Source organism: Mus pahari, chromosome 5 (genome assembly GCF_900095145.1).
Source record: "Mus pahari chromosome 5, PAHARI_EIJ_v1.1, whole genome shotgun sequence".
Lineage (NCBI taxonomy): Eukaryota > Metazoa > Chordata > Mammalia > Rodentia > Muridae > Mus > Mus pahari.
In genome coordinates this window covers 17,163,438-17,180,843 of record NC_034594.1, presented here as the reverse complement: position 1 = coordinate 17,180,843, position 17,406 = coordinate 17,163,438, and the positions used below count along the sequence as shown (strand labels likewise).

Here is a 17,406-nt window from a genome sequence, read left to right as displayed (position 1 = left end):
AGCGCCCACTGAGGGGGGCAGAGAGTTAAGCACCAAGGTGGCCTACCCTGTCTTTGCCCCCAGGGCACCTGCTTCCGGATGGATTGCTAAAGAAAGGGGGTCAGGGTCTTAGTAGCTTTCTGGCGGTCACTGATCTGTCCGTGGACGGCCTACAGCTCAGGTGATGCTCAGAAGATGAGAGTCCTTGTGCCCTGGGGAACCTTCGAGTCCTCAGTTCTGGCATAAACACTACCAGACAGGCCAAGATGCCTGGTCCCCACACCCTACAAGGCGCGGCTGCACGAACCGTCCCGCCTCCTCCCGGGATGCTCAACCGATCCCCGGGCCTTTGCTCTTCCTTGTGCTTAGTTAGCCTTGGGCGCCCTCCCGTGGTAGCAAAGCAGCAAGGCTCAGTCTATCCAGCCACACCTCGCCACTCTCATTGGTTGCTAAGCTAAGGTCTAAATGCGGGATTGGCTGGCCTGGAACGAGGAGGCGGGACTCGAAGGTCAACTACGGACGTCGAGTGGTCAGCCTGGGACGGAGGGGTGGGCATTTCGTAGGAGCTCCTGGCTGCAGTCCCGGTCGCCGGGATGGCGGCGTCGCAACCTTGCGCGGATGGCTCCTGCTGCTCTCACCCTAGTACAGTGCCCGGGGTACAGCAGACGCTGGAGGAGATGGACTTCGAGAGGGGTGAGAGGGGTGAGGCGGCCGCGTTGCCGGCGGCGGGCAATCCCCAGCCCCATCTCCGGGACCGTGGACTGAAGGCGGCCTCGAACCGTGTTTGGAGCTTCCGGGCCTGGCGCAGGAAGGCTGGCTTCATAGCTTGGCAGGAAGCCCCTCGACTTCTCCGTCTCGAGTGCGGACGGGTAAATTGAGGCATTGGTTTCTGAACTGGGTCTGGAGACCAAGCCAGCTAGGGAGACAGCCTGGTCAGGTGACAGAGGAGCTAGGGAAAGAGTCTGCAGTTGGTGGTTCGTATCCACCCGGGAGGTCAGGGCAGCTCGCCCTTGCTGATCTCGGGTGTGAGTGTACAAGTTTTAGCTATGTCAGTGATCTTGAAAGAGATAGCTGCATCTTTGCCTGTGGAGCGCAGGGGTGTGACTGTTTTGTCCAAAATTATACAGAGATTTTGCTATTAGCAGTGGTCCCTGTTCTGTGCCGGTTACCGACTATGTTATCCCCAGGAACAGGTAGTTTGTGCAGGTCATAGCAAGGTTGTCATCAGTGTAGGGTTGATGATACGGAGCACTTGACAGTTACCATAGGGATGGTTTCCTACCCGGCGGCGTTCCTCTACACCTCTGCTACTGCCGTCTTTTGGGCTAGGGACATAATAGGACTCCCCGCGGTATAGCAAATGAGATGATTACATTTACGCCTTTTTTTTTAATTTAAAGATTATTTCCCCGTACGTGTGTCTGTATACCGCACGTGCCCAGAGCTCGTGGAGGCCAGACAAGGGCTTCAAGTTCCCTGGAATTGGCAGTTACAGATGGTCATGAGCAGGGAGCTGAGAAACAGTCCTGGTCCCTTGCAGAGCGGCCAGAACTCTCTTTTTTTATTTTTGAGACAGGGTTTCTCTGTGTAGCCTTTGCTCTCTTGGAACTCACTCTGTAGACCAGGCTGGCCTCGAACTCAGAAATGAGTCTGCCTCTGCCTCCCAAGTGCTGGGATTAAAGGCGTGCACCACCACTGCCCTGCAATGCCAGAGCTCTTAACCGGGCCACCTCTCCAGCGCCTCCTATTGCGTTTTCCCCAAGCCAAACTGTCTGTTGTGTTTCTGTACCTCTTTATGGTTCTCACCCTTGCAGCCGGCTCCTTTATGTTTCTAAAATATGCAAGACCTCTGTCCAATGACATCTTCTGTTTTGTTAGCCCATGTCAGGCTGACTGAAGCTTTCCCGCCAGCATTCAGTTCTAAGGCACTTCTTCAGGGACCCCCTTCCTCAACCTGGGGACAGTTATGCCCAGTTTAGCTCTAGAGATATTTTCGTGTGTCACAGCTAATCTGACCCGCACAGGTTGGCTTCCCACAACAGAAGATGATCTGGCTCAAAATGTCAGCCCTGCCTGTGTGGAGGAAGAAACCTTGTGGTATTCAAAGCCGGGCTTTTCCACTCTGGATACCCTGTTACAATGCTTTGCTCTCTTTATAGCAGTTTGGACTGACTCAAAGACTGAGGGAGGAAGGTCACAGTTCAAGGACAGTTCAAGGCATAGCATGTTAGACACTTTGTCTCAGAAATAGTTTGTTATCACCTGCTGTAATTTTGTCAGCTTATTCTTTTATTTTTCACATGTGATAAAGATACCTATTATGTGATATTTTTTTTTCTTTCTGTAAAGCATGGGTTTTTTTTTTTCTTTTAGTTTTGAATTAATCTGTTTGGGTGACTTTCTTTGTGTGTGTATGTGTACTATGTTTTGTTTTGTTGGTCCATCTCTCCCCACTCCCCAATCACAGGGTCTCACTATGTAACTCTGGCTGCCCTGGAACTCATTTTGTAGACCAGGCTGTCCTCAAACTCACAAAGTGCCATCTGCCTCTGCTTCCCTGGTGCTGGGATAACGGTGTACACCATCTCTGCCTGTCCCTAGCAACTAACTACCCTTGACTACTGAGCCATCTCTTTGATTACAGATTATATATATATATATATATATATATATATATATATATGTGTGTGTGTGTGTGTGTATGTGTATATACACACATATATATCTCACAAGTAAAAAATATACAGTATATATGTAATTATATATACAAATTATACAGCCATCTCTTTGATTACAGATATATATGTGTATATATATCACAATTAAAAAATATACAAAATATAATTTTATATATATATATACACACAAATTATATATACACACACATGTTTAACGTATGTGACTGTTTTGCCTGTATGTATGCATTATGCATATGCCTGGTCAGGAGATTGGATCCTCTGAAGCTGTGAGCCACCTTATGGGTGCTAGGAATCAAACCCAGGTCCTCTGAAGAATGAGTTCCAGAAGAGCAACAGTTCCTGAACCAGCTCTCTGGCTCTCCCGCTCTCTGGCTCTGGTTGTTGTTAGTGTTTTGATTTTTTGAGACAGGGTCTCACTGTGTAGCTCTGGCTGTCCTGGAACTCATTCTGCCCTGAACACCCAGAGATCTACTGGCCTCTGTCTCTCAAGTGCTGGCATTACAGGCATGTGCTACCATGCCCACATTATGGTTATCTTTATTTCTGTATAATTCTCATCTCTTCAACCAGTATCTTTCCCATTTGTGGGAGCAGAGGAAACCCTGAGTGAATGTGTGTTACTGACATGAGCAGGGCATGCTAAGGACCAGAGCGCTAGACCTATAGGGAAATGGCACATGCACGCGCGCGCGCGCGCACACACACACACACACACACACACACACACCAGAGGTGGGTCCAGGCTCAGAGGGGCAGTAAATCCTTCCTCTGGTTCATGTGCAGATGTTGACAATATGTGTAGAAAATGCCCACCATTTCTCCCCCTGAGTGTTTTTGACCTGAAGGCTGCTCCGCTGCAGAGACCGCTCCTACTGAGATTAGCTATAGCTGTCTCCTTGTTCATCTGTTTGCAATAACCCCGCCTCCTTGCTCATCTGCATATAACCCCACCTCCCTCTTCAGCTGTATTTACATAACCCCGCCTACTTATTCATCTGCATATAACCCCACCTCCCTCTTCAGCTATATTTACATAACTCCGCCTCCTTGTTCATTTGCATATAACCCCACCTCCCTCTTCAGCTGTATTTACATAACTCCGCCTCCTTGTTCATTTGCATATAACCCCACCTCCCTCTTCAGCTGTATTTACATAACCCCGCCTCCTTGTTAATCTGTATACAATCCCACCTCCCTCTTCAGCTGTATTTACATAACCCCGCCTCCTTGTTAGGCTGTATATAATAACCCCGCCTCCTGTTCTGTAACTACTCCGCCTCTTTGATACAATGACCTTGGTTATCTGTTCAACTGTATCTAATAACCATGCTGAGCTTCTGGGGGTACTGTAGATCTCCTTCAGAGTACACCAGTCCCAGTTTCCCTGCTTCTCTGTGTGTCTGGGCTCCGAGTTCCTGGGGCCATGCAAGGACACAGCGCCAGTTCCTGCCACTTCCATCTTGCGTACCTCTCTGAAATTCCTTTTGGAAGTATGTTGGTCTGTGTTCTCTCCCATGTTTTCTTGTCTCTTTTACCCATGCTTTGTGCTGCCTTGTGTGCAAAGCCTAAGCTACTAGTTAATTCTCTCACCCACTGGGTTTGTAGCATTGGTTGACCTATTTGTGATCATTTCATTTCAGTAACTGTACTCAGTTTGTGATTAGAACATGTGGGGTGTCAGGGTATGAGCTCTGATGTCAGAGGGCACTCGCCAGAGTCAGTTTTGCCCTTCCACTGTGTAGGTGGAGTGGATTGAACTCCGGTAGTCAGGCTTGGTAGTAGGTACTTTACCTGCTGAGCCACTGTTCCTTGATCAGCTATTTTGAGACAGGGTTTCTCTGTGCAGCCCTGGCTGTGGTGGAATTCACTGTGTAGACCAGGCTGGCCTCGAACTCAGAGAACCACCTGCCTTTCTTTGCCTTTGCCTCTCTCTGCCTCTGTTGGGATTCAAGGCGTGCACTGCCACCCCTGCCACTGCCCGTGCCACCGCTAGCACCAGCTCCCCGGGCAGCAGCAGCTATCCCTTTTATTTATTTATTTATTTATTTAGAGACAGGGTTTCTCTGTGTAGCCTTAGCTGTCCTGGAATTCACTCTGTAGACCAGGCTGGCCTCGAACTCAGAAATCCACCTGCCTCTGCCTCCCAAGTGCTGGGATTAAAGGCGTGCGCCACCACGCCCGGTTAGCTATCCCTTTTATGACAGCTCCAGATTATAACAGTCTCAGCGTGGGTTTCTGGCTTGCTTCCTGGGGGTAATATAGATACAGCATTCCAAGCTTTACCTTACAGATGTTGAAACTTCAGTCAAAAGGTAGAAGAAATGCTTTAAAGAAATGAAAATGAAAATGAAACAAACCTCACCATGCGGCACTGCTCAGTGATTTGACTGTCTTTTTGCAGGAATCTGGTCGGCTGCTCTGAATGGAGACCTGAGCCGTGTGAAGTATTTCATCCAGAAGGCCACAGACCCAAGCCAGCCAGACTCTGCCGGCTACACCGCACTGGTGAGCTCTGGGAAAAGGCCTTACCTCTGTCCGGGCTGCTGTTCTCCCTTTATTTCCAGCCAAACTCTTGTCTCTCTGTATCTCTGTCTGTCTCTCTCCCCCCACCCCGTGTGTGTGTGTGTGTGTGTGTGTGTGCATGTGCGTGTGCGTGTGCGTGTGCGCGTGCGCGTGCGCGTGCATGTGCATGTGTATGCATGCGTGCCACCATGTGAGGTCTGGGCCTAGAACTTAGGCCCTCAGACTTGGTGGTAAGTAATTTCACCGAATGAGTCATCTCCCTGGTTCACTGTTTTGTTTTGTTGTTGTTGTTGTTATTGGTTTTGTGTTTTGTAAGGGTTCACATGTGGTCTAGGCTGTCCTTGAAATCACTCCCGCCTCTCCCTCCTGAGTACTGAGAATCTGTAATAACATATGCCACCTTGCCTAGCTTTGAAGTTTGTTGTTTTGTCTCTTGAAATAGGCTCTCACAGAACCCAGATTAGCTTTGAACTTGCTGTGTATAAAGGGTGACCTTGATCCCCCTGCCTCCTCGAAAGGGCTGGGATTCCAGACACAGGCCCGCGCCACTGTGACTGATAAGCACCCCCTCCCCCACACCGAATCCTTAACCACCCTCCCTTCCCTTTCAACTTTGGTTCCATCCTGAGCAGCTGGGTATTTTAATTAGTGGAAGGGCACAGTGCTGCTGACACTGCCACCTGCCAGGCCTCTGCCATCTGACTGCAGTCTCTGACCCCTGCAGCACTATGCCAGCCGCAATGGGCACTACGCTGTTTGCCAGTTTCTGCTGGAAAGCGGAGCGAAGTGTGACGCCCAGACCCACGGGGGCGCCACGGCTTTGCACCGTGCCAGCTACTGTGGGCACACGGAAATCACACGGCTGCTGCTATCCCATGGGTCCAACCCCTGGCTGGTCGACAATGATGGCATGACCAGTCTGCATAAGGTATGTATGTCGCTGCCTCCCTCAGTCTGCATAAGGTATGTATGTCGCTGCCTCCCTCAGTCTGCATAAGGTATGTATGTCGCTGCCTCCCTCAGTCTGCATAAGGTATGTATGTCACTGCCTCCTTTAAACCTTCTTCTCCTTAATCTTGTACTTTTCTTGTTGCTTTGCTGTGACCAAAAAGGACTGAGTCTGTGTTCCCCTGGTTGGCCTAGAACTCACTCTGTAGACTTGAACACACAGAGATCCACCTGCCTCTGCCTTCCAGCTTCTGCGATTAAAGGTATGTGGGCAGGCAGCGTGGGACCTCAGCTTGTCTTGTAGGTGATTCTAAATCCTACCACATTGCCAGCCAAGGTGAACCCTCACAATGGGCATTGTAGAAAAATGGAAAAATGGAGACAAGGAGAAGCCACCTGGAACCTTGTCGCTCTCCTGCCGCCTCTTTTGGAAACCAGCTCTCGACATTCTTGTTTGTACAGGAACTCCCTCCGTCCCTCAGTGAAGCGCTGCAAAGCTTCCCCAGGAGCCGGCTTTGGGAACCAGTACGGCTCTGCCTCTCTGCCACCCACTTTTGAGAGTCCCGGGTCATAGGCAGGATCACCATTTTGGGGGGCTCAGTTTTCTATGCCCTTTCTCCGCGCATCCACTTTACCAATTGCTCCCTCCCTCTTTCTCTCTGTCCATCCATCTGTCCATCTGTGTCTAAGTTCTGGGGATTGCTAGGTTCATGCTTTCCCACTGACCTTTATGCTCAGTGCACGTGTGCATCTTAGAGACTTGACTTGTGTATACCCGTATAGAGTCCCAGGCTCTGATTTTCCACCAGTGCCGAGGCTTTTTTTTTTTTTTTTGGTTTTTTGAGACAGGGTTTCTCTGGGTAGCCCTGGCTGTCCTGGAACTCACTTTGTAGACCAGGCTGGCCTCGAACTCAGAAATCCGCCTGCCTCTGCCTCCCAAGTGCTGGGATTAAAGGCGTGTGCCATCACGCCTGGCTAGTGCCAAGGTTTTAAAGGAGCACTCACTGTCAATCCCAGCACTCAGGAGGCAGGGGCAGGCAGCCTGGTCTACACAGAGAAACCCTATCTTGGGGTGAGGAGGAGGAGTCCCGTCAAATCCTACCCTCCTTGGGATTCCCCCAGAGGCCTGCTTTTTCCAAGTCCAAGGAGCTCCGTATCCCACCAAGCCATCCAGGTTCAGCTCCTGCTGGCTTCCTGTTGTGAGCTCCCAACCTTGACTCCTGTGTTAGTCTTGACTGCTCTGTTAGTCATTTTATCCCCTGTACTCACTGTCACCGTGTGTTACAAACTATCCCCTGAATGGCTGCTCCACCCACTGTCCCCCGCTCCCCTTTTATGAGACAAGTTCCCCTTATCTCCCTCCTTCTCGCCCCCTCCCAACAGAGTTTTGCTTTGTCTAACTTGGCTTCACGGCAAGCAACACCATTCCCTCTCTGAAATAAAGCCTGTCCTGTCCTCCCCAAGTGGCATTTGGTCACAATGTTTCATCCCAGCAGTAGAAATCTCAGACACCTGTTCCTCTTGAGATTGTTTGAGGTCTGCCTCTTGCCAGAGTCAACAGCTGGGAAGTCCTTGTGTTTAAAGTATAGTCTTACCGCATGTGTGCGTGCTGTAGGCACTTACTGAACTTGTACTGAGTGAAGAGCTGCTTGTTGGGTTTTGTTAGATCCTTGCTAGGCATAGAAGCTTGGGTCTTTTCTTTTTTAAATAAATACTTACGTGTCAGGATTCGGGGGTGATGCATGCTTTTAATCCTAGCACTGCAGAGGCAGACAGATCTGAGTTCGAGGCCAGCCTGGTCTACAGAGTGAGTTCTAGGACAGCCAGAGTTACACAGAGAAATCCTGTCTCAAAACAAACAAACAAACAAACAAACGGACATAGACACTAAGTGAGCAACATAGTGAGACCTTGTCTCAGAAAGTGAAAAGGGGGGGATCCAGTGTAGCTCCATGGGGGGTGCTTGCTGACATGCACAAAGACCCAGACATGGCTGCTCACACTTGGAATTCCAACACTTGGAAAACAGGCAGGAGGACTGCCAAATTTCAAGGCCAGTCTGGCCAATCTGGTTCACGTAGAGAGTTCCAGAACTGCTGAAACAGAACCTCGAGTGTTGCTGAGTAACTGCCCAGACAGCCCCAGCGCCTCACAACCCTGTGTATCAGGCATGCCGCTTTGGTGGCCATTAGAAGTCTACTTAGACACCCGGGGTTCCTGTTTCCAGCAGACATTTTCAGAGCAGGCAGGTTCCAGAAAGGGAAATCAGAAAGTGCAGGCCCCAGCTTGGGTTTGCCTTTTGATTAAGGCCTCTCTCTTTCTCTCTCCCCCACAGGCTGCGGAGAAGGGTCATGAGGACATTTGCTCCCTCCTGTTACAACACAGCCCAGCCCTGAAGGCCGTCCGGGATCGCAAAGCACGCCTAGCATGTGACCTGCTGCCCTGCAACAGTGGCCTGTGGGACCTGCTGGCCAGCTGAGGCTCCACCTCCTGTCTCTGGCTGCCCTTGAAGGGTACACAGACTAGCTCCCCACACCCCTGCCCTGCTCAGCGTCATGCTGCTGGGACCAGGGCCAGATTGCCCAGAAGAGCCCCGCCTGGCCAGTGTGGCAGCCGTAGGGAGGCTCGGGAGGGCTGAAGGCTGGTGAGCCTGGACAGGTGACCATATAAGTTAGTCCATGTACAGACAGACACATAGCCATTTGGAAGAAAATAAAGCTTATATCTTGATGTTACCCCATGGACAAAGATAAATTTCAAAATACAGTCTTCTAAAGATAAAAACACAACACTTTGAAGTATCAGAAGAAAGCCTGGAGTGTGTAACAAAGGCTGTTTTCTGGCTGAATGAGCTTGGTCTGTGTCTTCGAGATGAAAAGGATTGCCTCACGGTTGCTCTGGGGACCCAGGAAGTCTGTGGACGGATGCCCTAAGTGAGCACACTCACTACATAACAAACAGCAGGGGAGAGTACCCGCTGCTCGGCCTGGCCTGGTAATGCAGGCCTCAAATACCGGCTGTTCATGAGGCTGCAGAGGAGTTCAAGGCCAGCCTGAGCAACAGGTAAAGGGGATATAGGTCAGCGATGGAATGCTTGCCTGACATGCAAAAGCCCTGTGTTCGATCCCTGATATCGCCCGGTCCCCAAAGTCTAACCAACATGGGCCTTTATTCCCAATGTTCAGTTCTACTCCTCCGCCCCGTGTGAAGTGTGACTGGCAGGTATGGCTGGACACACCTTTAATCCCAGTGCCCTAAGTAGGAAGATCTCTCTTCGAGCTCCAGGCCAGCCAGAGCTAGAGACCCTAATAATGCCAGGTAACTGTAACTGCTTTCCTGTTTGTCTAGCATTGATTGCTAGTCGGGCTGCACACCTGTCTTTGACTTTCCTATCTATGCCCATTTAAAATGTTTTTGTTCTTGATATGTAGCCAAGGCTAGCCTCCAACTTTGGAGCCCTCCTCAGGCCTCAGCTTCCTGAGTGTTGGGATTCTAGGCATGTAGCACCACTGGCTTGCTATGTTTTTATCAGTTCACAGGAACTTTATATTAATGGATATTGAGCCTTTGCTCTGGGTGTGTTTGTACATAGAAACATATATAGTGTACATATTATCTAATGTATATTAAAATGTTCTTTAATGTCATGACTTGCCTTAAGTAGACTGGCTTGTGGTCATGGAAACTGGTACAGTATAGATGGCAATTTAGCTATACCTATTTAAATGTGTGGCGCTAATCATTGACTTCTCCATAGCAACATAGGCAGATGCATCCTTGATTACAAAGGTGCCTACTTACAGACTCATTTACAAACTCTGCAAGAGAGAAGCACAGGGCCCTGGCTCACCCAGCCCTGGGGGTGAGAGACAACACCAGGCATGGCGGCACTCGGGAGCTTAGGCAGAATTAGAGTTTAGTCTGAGCAACAGTGTGAGACTGCGTGTGAGCAGGGGAGGGAGAGAAGGACTGACGTACTGAGAGAAGACAAACTGCCCCGCTCCCTGGTAGGGGGGTCAGGTGCCACCTGTACCAGCGTTGGTGGCGGTGTGGGAAGAGTGCCAAGCTGTACCACAGTATGACATTCTTCAAATAAGGAGCTGTGAGGCACAGGAGGAAAGGCCAGGAAGGCGCGTTTTCCCCTGGGCCACTGAGGCAAGGATAACCAAGCAGGTCTCTAGATTTATTTTAAAAATAACGAGTAATTATCTTGGTTTTTGTTTTTAATTTAGCGGTAATACCAGTTCCCTTTGTTTGGGACAAACTAGCATTTTCCTAAAAAAAATTTTTTGTTGGTGGTTACAGAGTGGCCCCAATTAATTTTTTTTTATTTTGTTTTGTTTGTTTGTTTGTTTTTGTTTTTTCCAGACAGGGTTTCTCTGTATAGCCCTGGCTGTCCTGGAACTCACTTTGTAGACCAGGCTGGCCTCAAACTCAGAGACCCACCTGCCTCTGCCTCTGCAGTGCTGGGTTTCAAGGCGTGCGCTACCACACCTGGCTGACTCAGAAGAACTTTGAACCCCAGATCCTCTTTCCTCAGCCTGACTGACTGCAAAATGTTTGTTCATGACAAGCTATCTGTGTAGTGGTCCTATGTGTTTATTTTTTATTTTTTATTTTTGGAATTGGCCATGCAGACCAGGCTGGCCTCAAATTCCCAGCAATGCTTCTGCCTCTACCTCCAGAGTGCTCGGCTTAAAGGCGTGTGCCACCTCTACCCGACCGAGTACTGGAATAACATCCGAGTGCAACCATGCCCAACTGCATCTAATGTAGGACAGTGGAGAGCAGAGCTATTCGGACTCTCTTCTCTGCCTTCTTAGGAGTAACTTTCCCTCATCACCAAGGGTGCTTTTGCAAGGCCAGCATACCCAGGCCTTTAAAAAGCACTCCGCTGACCCTCCATGGTCTCCGGTCCTTTCAGCCACCCCTCCCCTCGAGCTTACATGGTCATCTCTGTTGATGCTGCTGCCTGTGCGAGAATCTTGTTTACTGGGTATCCGATTTCCTCTCAAAGGTCAAGCTGGAGTTCAGGGCACCGCGGAATGAAAAGCGTTTCTAGCTTCTGAAGAATTAGGTATTTGATTTTTGTTGGCTAACAACAGTTTGCCTCGTGGCTGGCTGTCCTGGCTATTGAGAGACCGAGCAAGACCTGGAGCAGGTCTCCGTCCCCTTGCCCTGCTGAAGGACATGCTTTGTGCCCAGAGAGTGTCTGACGTAGACCTGGAAGGCTCCTTCAGCCACATGAGGGCTGATGACAGGCTGGGCCGAGGCCGTGCTGGCTGTCAGCGGCTGAGGGACAAATCTGGGAGGGAAGGGCAGCCTTAAGACCAGCCAGTTGGGAAATGGGATGAAGCCTAGCTTCATCACGGAGCCCGTGAGAATTCACAAGGCATTAGGTCAGCCTCTGATGTCGTCCCTCCTGAGGCCCTCTGTAGGCTGCCTGCTTTGTGCTGGGCTGTCTGCACTGGGCCTCTGCAGCATCTCTGGCAGCCAGATCTATACTGTGAGCCTGGGCTCCTCACCAGTGGGTTCTAAACTGGAGAGTAAGAGATGTTTCCCTTGAGTCTGGTCCAGGTCTCCCAGCCCGTGTGGTGGTAAAATGGCTCCCTGGTAGATGTGGGGTGCAGCAGGTGCAGGGTAGTAGGTGTCCAAGGGAGGAGACTGCCGACTCAGCTCCAGACAGCGCCTTTTCCCGCCCCCAGTGGGCCACATTCCCAGACCTGTATTTTGGTTAGTGTGACAGGGCCCCAGAGTCATCTGGCCCGGACACAAGTTTCGTCCTTTCCCTCCCCCAAGAGAGCGCTCTCCCATAAAAGAGCAGAGCTCGATTCGCTGGGTGCATGGAGAGCAAGGGGGGGGACCATGGACTTCATCAGCATTGAGCAGTTGGTAAGGATGTGAGCAGAGGGTGGGTGACCGCTGAGGATTCAGGACAAGGCACAGGGACCCGGAGCATATGGCCAGAGTAGTGAAGTCTGGCTGAGTGAGGGTAGGCTTTCTGGGACCTGAGGGTCAGGTCTCATGTGAGGGGAAGAAAGGGAGTGGATGGGAAAACTCGAGTTACTGAGTCTGTTTGGTTTTGGTGAACGTGGTTCTGGGGGTCCATCTTGGAGCTTCACACATGCGAAGAGCTGCACCCTCAAGCTTGTAGATTTGCCCTTGTCGGATGGTGGAAAAGAAATTGTGAGTTACTCTGGTAGCCATGGGTATAGCTGTACGCACAGTTCCTTTAGGTCAAGCAAGGGGCGGTCCAGATGGAACTTTCCAGAGGGTCTAGTCACTTTAGGGGTGTTCCTGAATTTCCCCCAGCAGTGAGAGAAACAGCCATGGCAGTGCAGCTATGTGATGCTGGTAACGTGGGGCAAGGAGGGTATGAGGCACACACGTCTCCCTGTGGTGTGGTGGCTCCTCTGGGAGGTAGATGGCCAAGACCGGTTACAACAGCTTAGACGGGTTACAACAGGCTGGGCCATTTGGCCAGAAACCTCAGCCTGTTCTTCTCTCCCAACACCTGCTAAGGGAATGGGTAGGCTGTAGTGGATGGTCATTGAGCCCATTTTACTGAGGCAGAAACATAATAAGACCCAAGGGCTGAAGGCAGGGATTTGGAATTTGACCAAGGACCTCTCTTCTCTAAGCTCGAGTCAGGTGGCAGTGTGGCACAACCTCACAGGAATCTGGGGGTAGAAGCTCAGGGTGGAAGCTAAGGTGTCACCAGGCGAGAACCCAGCAGTATAAATAGACTCCACCCCCTCAACTCTGTGATCTGCTGATAGGGACGGCCAGTCATTTCCTTGGCCATTACCACAGTTGGTGAAAGTCGCAGGTGGTGCGTGTGTGTGTGTGTGTGTGTGTGTGTGTACATGCGTGTGCACTCGTGCAGCCAGACTGACTCCCAGGTTCACATCTGGTCTTTGTATGTCTGGGCTCTGCCATCTTAAGGCCATGCCACTGATTTCAAAGCACCCCTACAGTTGCCCCGATCCTTAATCTATCCTACGTGTCCCACAGGTAAGTGGAGAAAGAGTTGATAGGAAAGCGTTGGAGTTTGGACGTGGAGTTCCTGCTCCTGGAGGCTGGCCCAGTGGCTGGACACTGGGACCCCAAGAGTCTGTGGCCCAGGAGAAACTAAAGTTGGAGGAAGAGAAAAGGAAGAAAGTGAGTGTTCTTGGAAGGGGGTGATGGGAGCGGGGCAGTGTGGGTATCAAGGAGCAGTGAGGGCCACCATCAGCCAGCCAAAGTGACTGGGTGCTTCTTTTTTTTTTTTCGAGACAGGGTTTCTCTGTATAGTCCTGGCTGTCCTGGAACTCACTTTGTAGACCAGGCTGGCCTCGAACTCAAAAANCCTGCCTCTGCCTCCCGAGTGCTGGGATTATAGGCATGTGCCACCACGCCCAGCTAACTGGGTGCTTTAAAGCAGAACTAGCTTAGCCAGCAGCCTGCCCTACCCTGTGGCTGATGTCTGGCTTGGGCATCTCTTCTGCCATAGCTGGAGAGATTTAACAGCTCCAGACTGACTCTGGACAATCTGACAGACTTGGAAAACTTGGTTCAAAGACGAAGAAAAAAACGACAGAGACACAAAGTCCCCCCCAAGGAACCTGAGTCTGGGGCTGAGGTGAGTGAGAGGGTAGACCTGGTGTTCCAGAGCACAGATGGCCTCCTATCTTGGGGGCTTGGGAGGAACAGGTGCAGGGGCCACAGCTGCACAGCCATCACATAGGGAGCTGCTGCATGGAATGCCTCCCAGACCCTTCCTATGGAAGGATGATCCCAGTACATCCCGCAGCACACTTAGCAGCTGCTTGGCTTCTTTCGACAGAATTCCTGGTAACTTAAGAGCTTATCTTGACTCACTGTTTCAGAGGATAGTTCACTGTTATGGGGGAAGGGGGGCGCACAAGGGCAGGAGCTTGAGGGAGCTATCACATAGCAACCACAGGCAGGAAGCAGAGGAGAGCATGGTGCCCGTACAGACATTTAAAGCACCACGTAGGTGCTATGAATTGAACCTGGATCTTCTATAAGAACAGGTGCCCTTAGCTGCCGAGGCCCTCTCCAGCCCCAGTGCTCACTCTTTGGAGCTTGCTGTCTCCTTTTTCTTCAGTCTAGGACCCCAACCTACCGAGTGGTTTCACTCTCACTTCGGATGGTTTGCATCAACTAGCCTAATCTAATCTCTCGATGATGTGCCCCAGGGCTTGTCTCCTACATGATTCTAGATCCTGTCAACATCACAGGCAGCTAGCTGTAACAAAGTGATGGCCACCAGGGAGGGACTTAGTCACACAAACAGGCGATTCCAGTTTGCTCAGGGCTGTCCTTCAGTGTCCGCTCACCCGCTCAGCTTCTTGGGGCTGTTGGCACTAGTACCCCGGGTCTGTAGCCTATCACCCATCTGTACCTTTGGCTCATGTTCTGTGTGCCTGCCCATATCCAACATCCATGACATATGGGCATCTTACCCCTAGAGTAGAGCAAGGGCTCTGCCCTTGTCTAACTACAAGTGTAATGACAGTATTTCCAAGAGGGTCACATCCTGAGGTAGTGGGGTTAAGATTCAGCATGTGTGCTAGGGCACAGGTACAGTCAGTGGCTAACACTTCCCATTCTGAGTCTCCCACAACTAGAATCTAACAGGACCAGTGTGCTGAGATAGTCTGGTGAGACAGCTGTGACAGGTGTCTGTGGGCTTGGGGACTTCTGTCTTGTTCTCCAGCCTCAGCCCCAGGTCCCACTGGAGCCTGTGGGCCTGGAAATGTTCCTGAAGGCAGCTGCTGAGAACCAGGAGGCCCTGATTGACAAGTACCTGGCAGACGGAGGGGACCCCAATGCCCATGACAAGGTAGGTAGGGTGGGTGAATGAGCTCATGACATCTGTGTATACCATTTGAACACATTTTAGTCCTTACCAGAGACACAGGGTAACCCTGACCTCTTCTAGGAACAGAGGGTGTGGCAAAGGGAGTTGGTTCCTCTAAGAAGTAGCTCTGCTCTCTTGGCCTAATTTTCTGTTTATGCTCCCAGCTCCACCGCACAGCCTTGCACTGGGCCTGTCTGAAAGGCCACAGACAGCTGGTGAACAAGCTGCTGGCGGCAGGGGCTGCTATAGAAGTACGGGATTTGGTAAGTCGCAAGGGTGGCCCTCATAGTGAACGTGGTGGCTCATCTACTTAGCTGCCCTGCAACATCTTGACACTTGGTGTTGCAGCTGGACAGGACGCCTGTGTTCTGGGCCTGCCGCGGAGGACACTTGGACATTCTCAAACAGCTGCTTAACCAGGGAGCTCAGGTCAACGCACAAGACAAGGTGAGGGGCGGGTTCCCGCTCTGGGTGGTAACCTGTTAGGGAGCAGAATTCAGCACTGCACCCCACTTACCCTAGATCTGGAGCACCCCTCTCCATGTGGCAGTGCGCATGGGCCACTCCGACTGCCTGGAGCACCTCATCGAGTGTGGCGCCCACATCAACGCACAGGATAAGGTGGGTGTTTGTGACTAGAAGTCATCTGTGTGTCAGCAGCATGTTCCTGCATTGGGCCCATAGCAGTGACTGCCTGCTCTTCCACAGGAAGGGGACACAGCGCTCCACGAGGCTGTGCGCTATGGGCACCACAAAGCAACGAAACTGCTGCTGCTCTATGGAGCCAAGCTGGGTGTGAAGAATGTGGTGAGTGCTGGCCAGGCAAGTGCTGTGCTGAGGAACCCCTAGCACTCGCGAGGGAGACTGACCCAGCGTCCTTGTTCACAGGCCTCCCAGACACCAGTGCAGCTGGCTCGAGACTGGCAGCGGGGCATCCGGGAAGCACTCCAGGCCCACGTGGGGCATCCCCGCACCCGGTGCTGATGACTGGCACCTGTGGATCACCCATGGCCACCATTCCACACCCACCCACCACCCCTATGGTTCTCTACCCCAGTCCCAATTTCTCTCTGGCTTTGCATCCTGCGGCCTGAGGCAACAGGTAGAGCAGCCTCCTGGGGTTCAGTGAGGAACCCTGTTCCCTGCCAGAGCTGGAGCAGAGGACCACAGGGCAGCAACAAAGGGGTCCAGATGAGGGCCAAGGCCAGAGCACAAGCGAGCAGACCAGTGCTCCCCTCAGCTGGGTCTAGGACTCCGTTTACCAGTCCTTAGACCACAGACTGGTTTTGGCCTGTTCTCCTAAGTAGACATTCAGATATGGCCAGCAGGGATGAGAGAAGCAGGCTGAGTGCCAGGCACCGTGCAGGTTACTTCCATCCTCTGGGCAGCGTTTCTCCTGGGACTCCATTCCTACCAGTAGCAGCCCTGGTAGCGAGTGTCTGGTAGTTCTAGCCATCTCGTCTTCAGAGCTCTGAAGGTGAGGTTCTGGCAGGCTGAGGGGCATGTCAGCAGGACTGCGGCCCCCAGAAGCCAGGATCTACCAGGCTGCTCCGGAAGCTGGAGTGTGGTTGAGCTGGAACTAGCGTAATTCTGGGGAAACTCTACCTAAAGGCTCCAGGCAGCCCTGCTTGCCTTATGTGAGGTCAGGGCACCGGGCGCCAGGGATTGCTTGTGGCCCACTCACCTCGTGAGGCGGTGGCCCGCAACCCTAGTTTGCCCTGAGCTCTAACGTCCCCTGGTGCTGGAGAAAGCTCCGGGGCTAGGCTCTGTAGGCCCTACACACTGAGGAGTCCTGCACCTTGCCATGGGACAATGCCAATAGTACACATCCCTCCCTGGTCCCGTGCCAGCTGGTGGTGTGAAGAAGACTTCTCAGGCTCCCGGTGGCTGCTTTCTCTCCCAGCCGTTTCCAGCTTCAATGTAAACCTGTACGGAGGGCAGGGCTGGCTCCTTAAATGCCAGGAAGTGGATGTTTAAGAGCTGGGCCCCCACTGAAGGCCGAGTGAAGGGCAAACGGTGAAGGCTCTGCCTCTCCAACAGCCCCAGCTGCCGCCCATTTTGCAGCAGTTATTTTTTGATTAATTTTGGCAGCCTATAGCCATTGTTAAGACGACGACGACGACGTGAAGAACCTAAGTGTTCCCTCCAAAGGGGCATGTATCTTTCCACAGGGCAGGCCCTGCCCTGTCATGCCAGCCAGCGTGCACCTTGACACTGGTGCCGTGGGCAACACAGACATTCAAGCCTACTCAATATGACGACTCCTCAGAAATGAGGACACTTAACTGACAAAGCTCCTTTTTATACAGATCAATGTTTTCTCATTAAACTGACTCTGTTCACCTCAGCCTGGTTGCCTCATGGGGACTGGGAGGAAGCCAGATATTGGGC

General features: G+C 51.6%; 2 protein-coding genes across 6 annotated transcripts; both read left to right on the top strand.

Moving 5' to 3' along the window:
• Positions 1-505: 505 nt before the first annotated feature.
• Positions 506-10,434, top strand: Ankrd39 (ankyrin repeat domain 39). 3 transcript variants are annotated; one of them, XM_021198070.2, is made up of 4 exons: positions 506-672; positions 5,080-5,183; positions 5,926-6,129; positions 8,485-10,434. In XM_021198070.2, exons 1-4 carry the CDS (start codon positions 573-575, stop codon positions 8,626-8,628), a joined length of 552 nt encoding a protein of 183 aa, XP_021053729.1. In that variant the 5' UTR covers positions 506-572; the 3' UTR covers positions 8,629-10,434. The 3 variants fall into 3 exon arrangements, with proteins under 3 accessions (XP_021053729.1, XP_021053731.1, XP_029394960.1); XM_021198072.2 differs by having other exon boundaries at positions 5,926-6,164; positions 8,485-8,545; XM_029539100.1 differs by lacking the exon at positions 8,485-10,434 and adding an exon at positions 6,165-6,576.
• On the top strand, positions 9,128-17,356 carry Ankrd23 (ankyrin repeat domain 23). Of its 3 annotated transcripts, none has more exons than XM_029539098.1 (9): positions 9,128-9,212; positions 13,164-13,310; positions 13,642-13,770; positions 14,872-14,997; positions 15,180-15,278; positions 15,364-15,462; positions 15,538-15,636; positions 15,724-15,822; positions 15,904-17,356. In XM_029539098.1, the coding sequence occupies exons 4-9, from the start codon at positions 14,911-14,913 to the stop codon at positions 15,997-15,999; spliced, it is 579 nt and encodes a 192-aa protein (XP_029394958.1). In that variant the 5' UTR covers positions 9,128-9,212; positions 13,164-13,310; positions 13,642-13,770; positions 14,872-14,910; the 3' UTR covers positions 16,000-17,356. The 3 variants fall into 3 exon arrangements, with proteins under 3 accessions (XP_029394958.1, XP_021053727.1, XP_029394959.1); XM_021198068.2 differs by lacking the exon at positions 9,128-9,212 and adding an exon at positions 11,974-12,041; XM_029539099.1 differs by lacking the exon at positions 9,128-9,212 and adding an exon at positions 12,069-12,141.
• Positions 17,357-17,406: the final 50 nt, after the last annotated feature.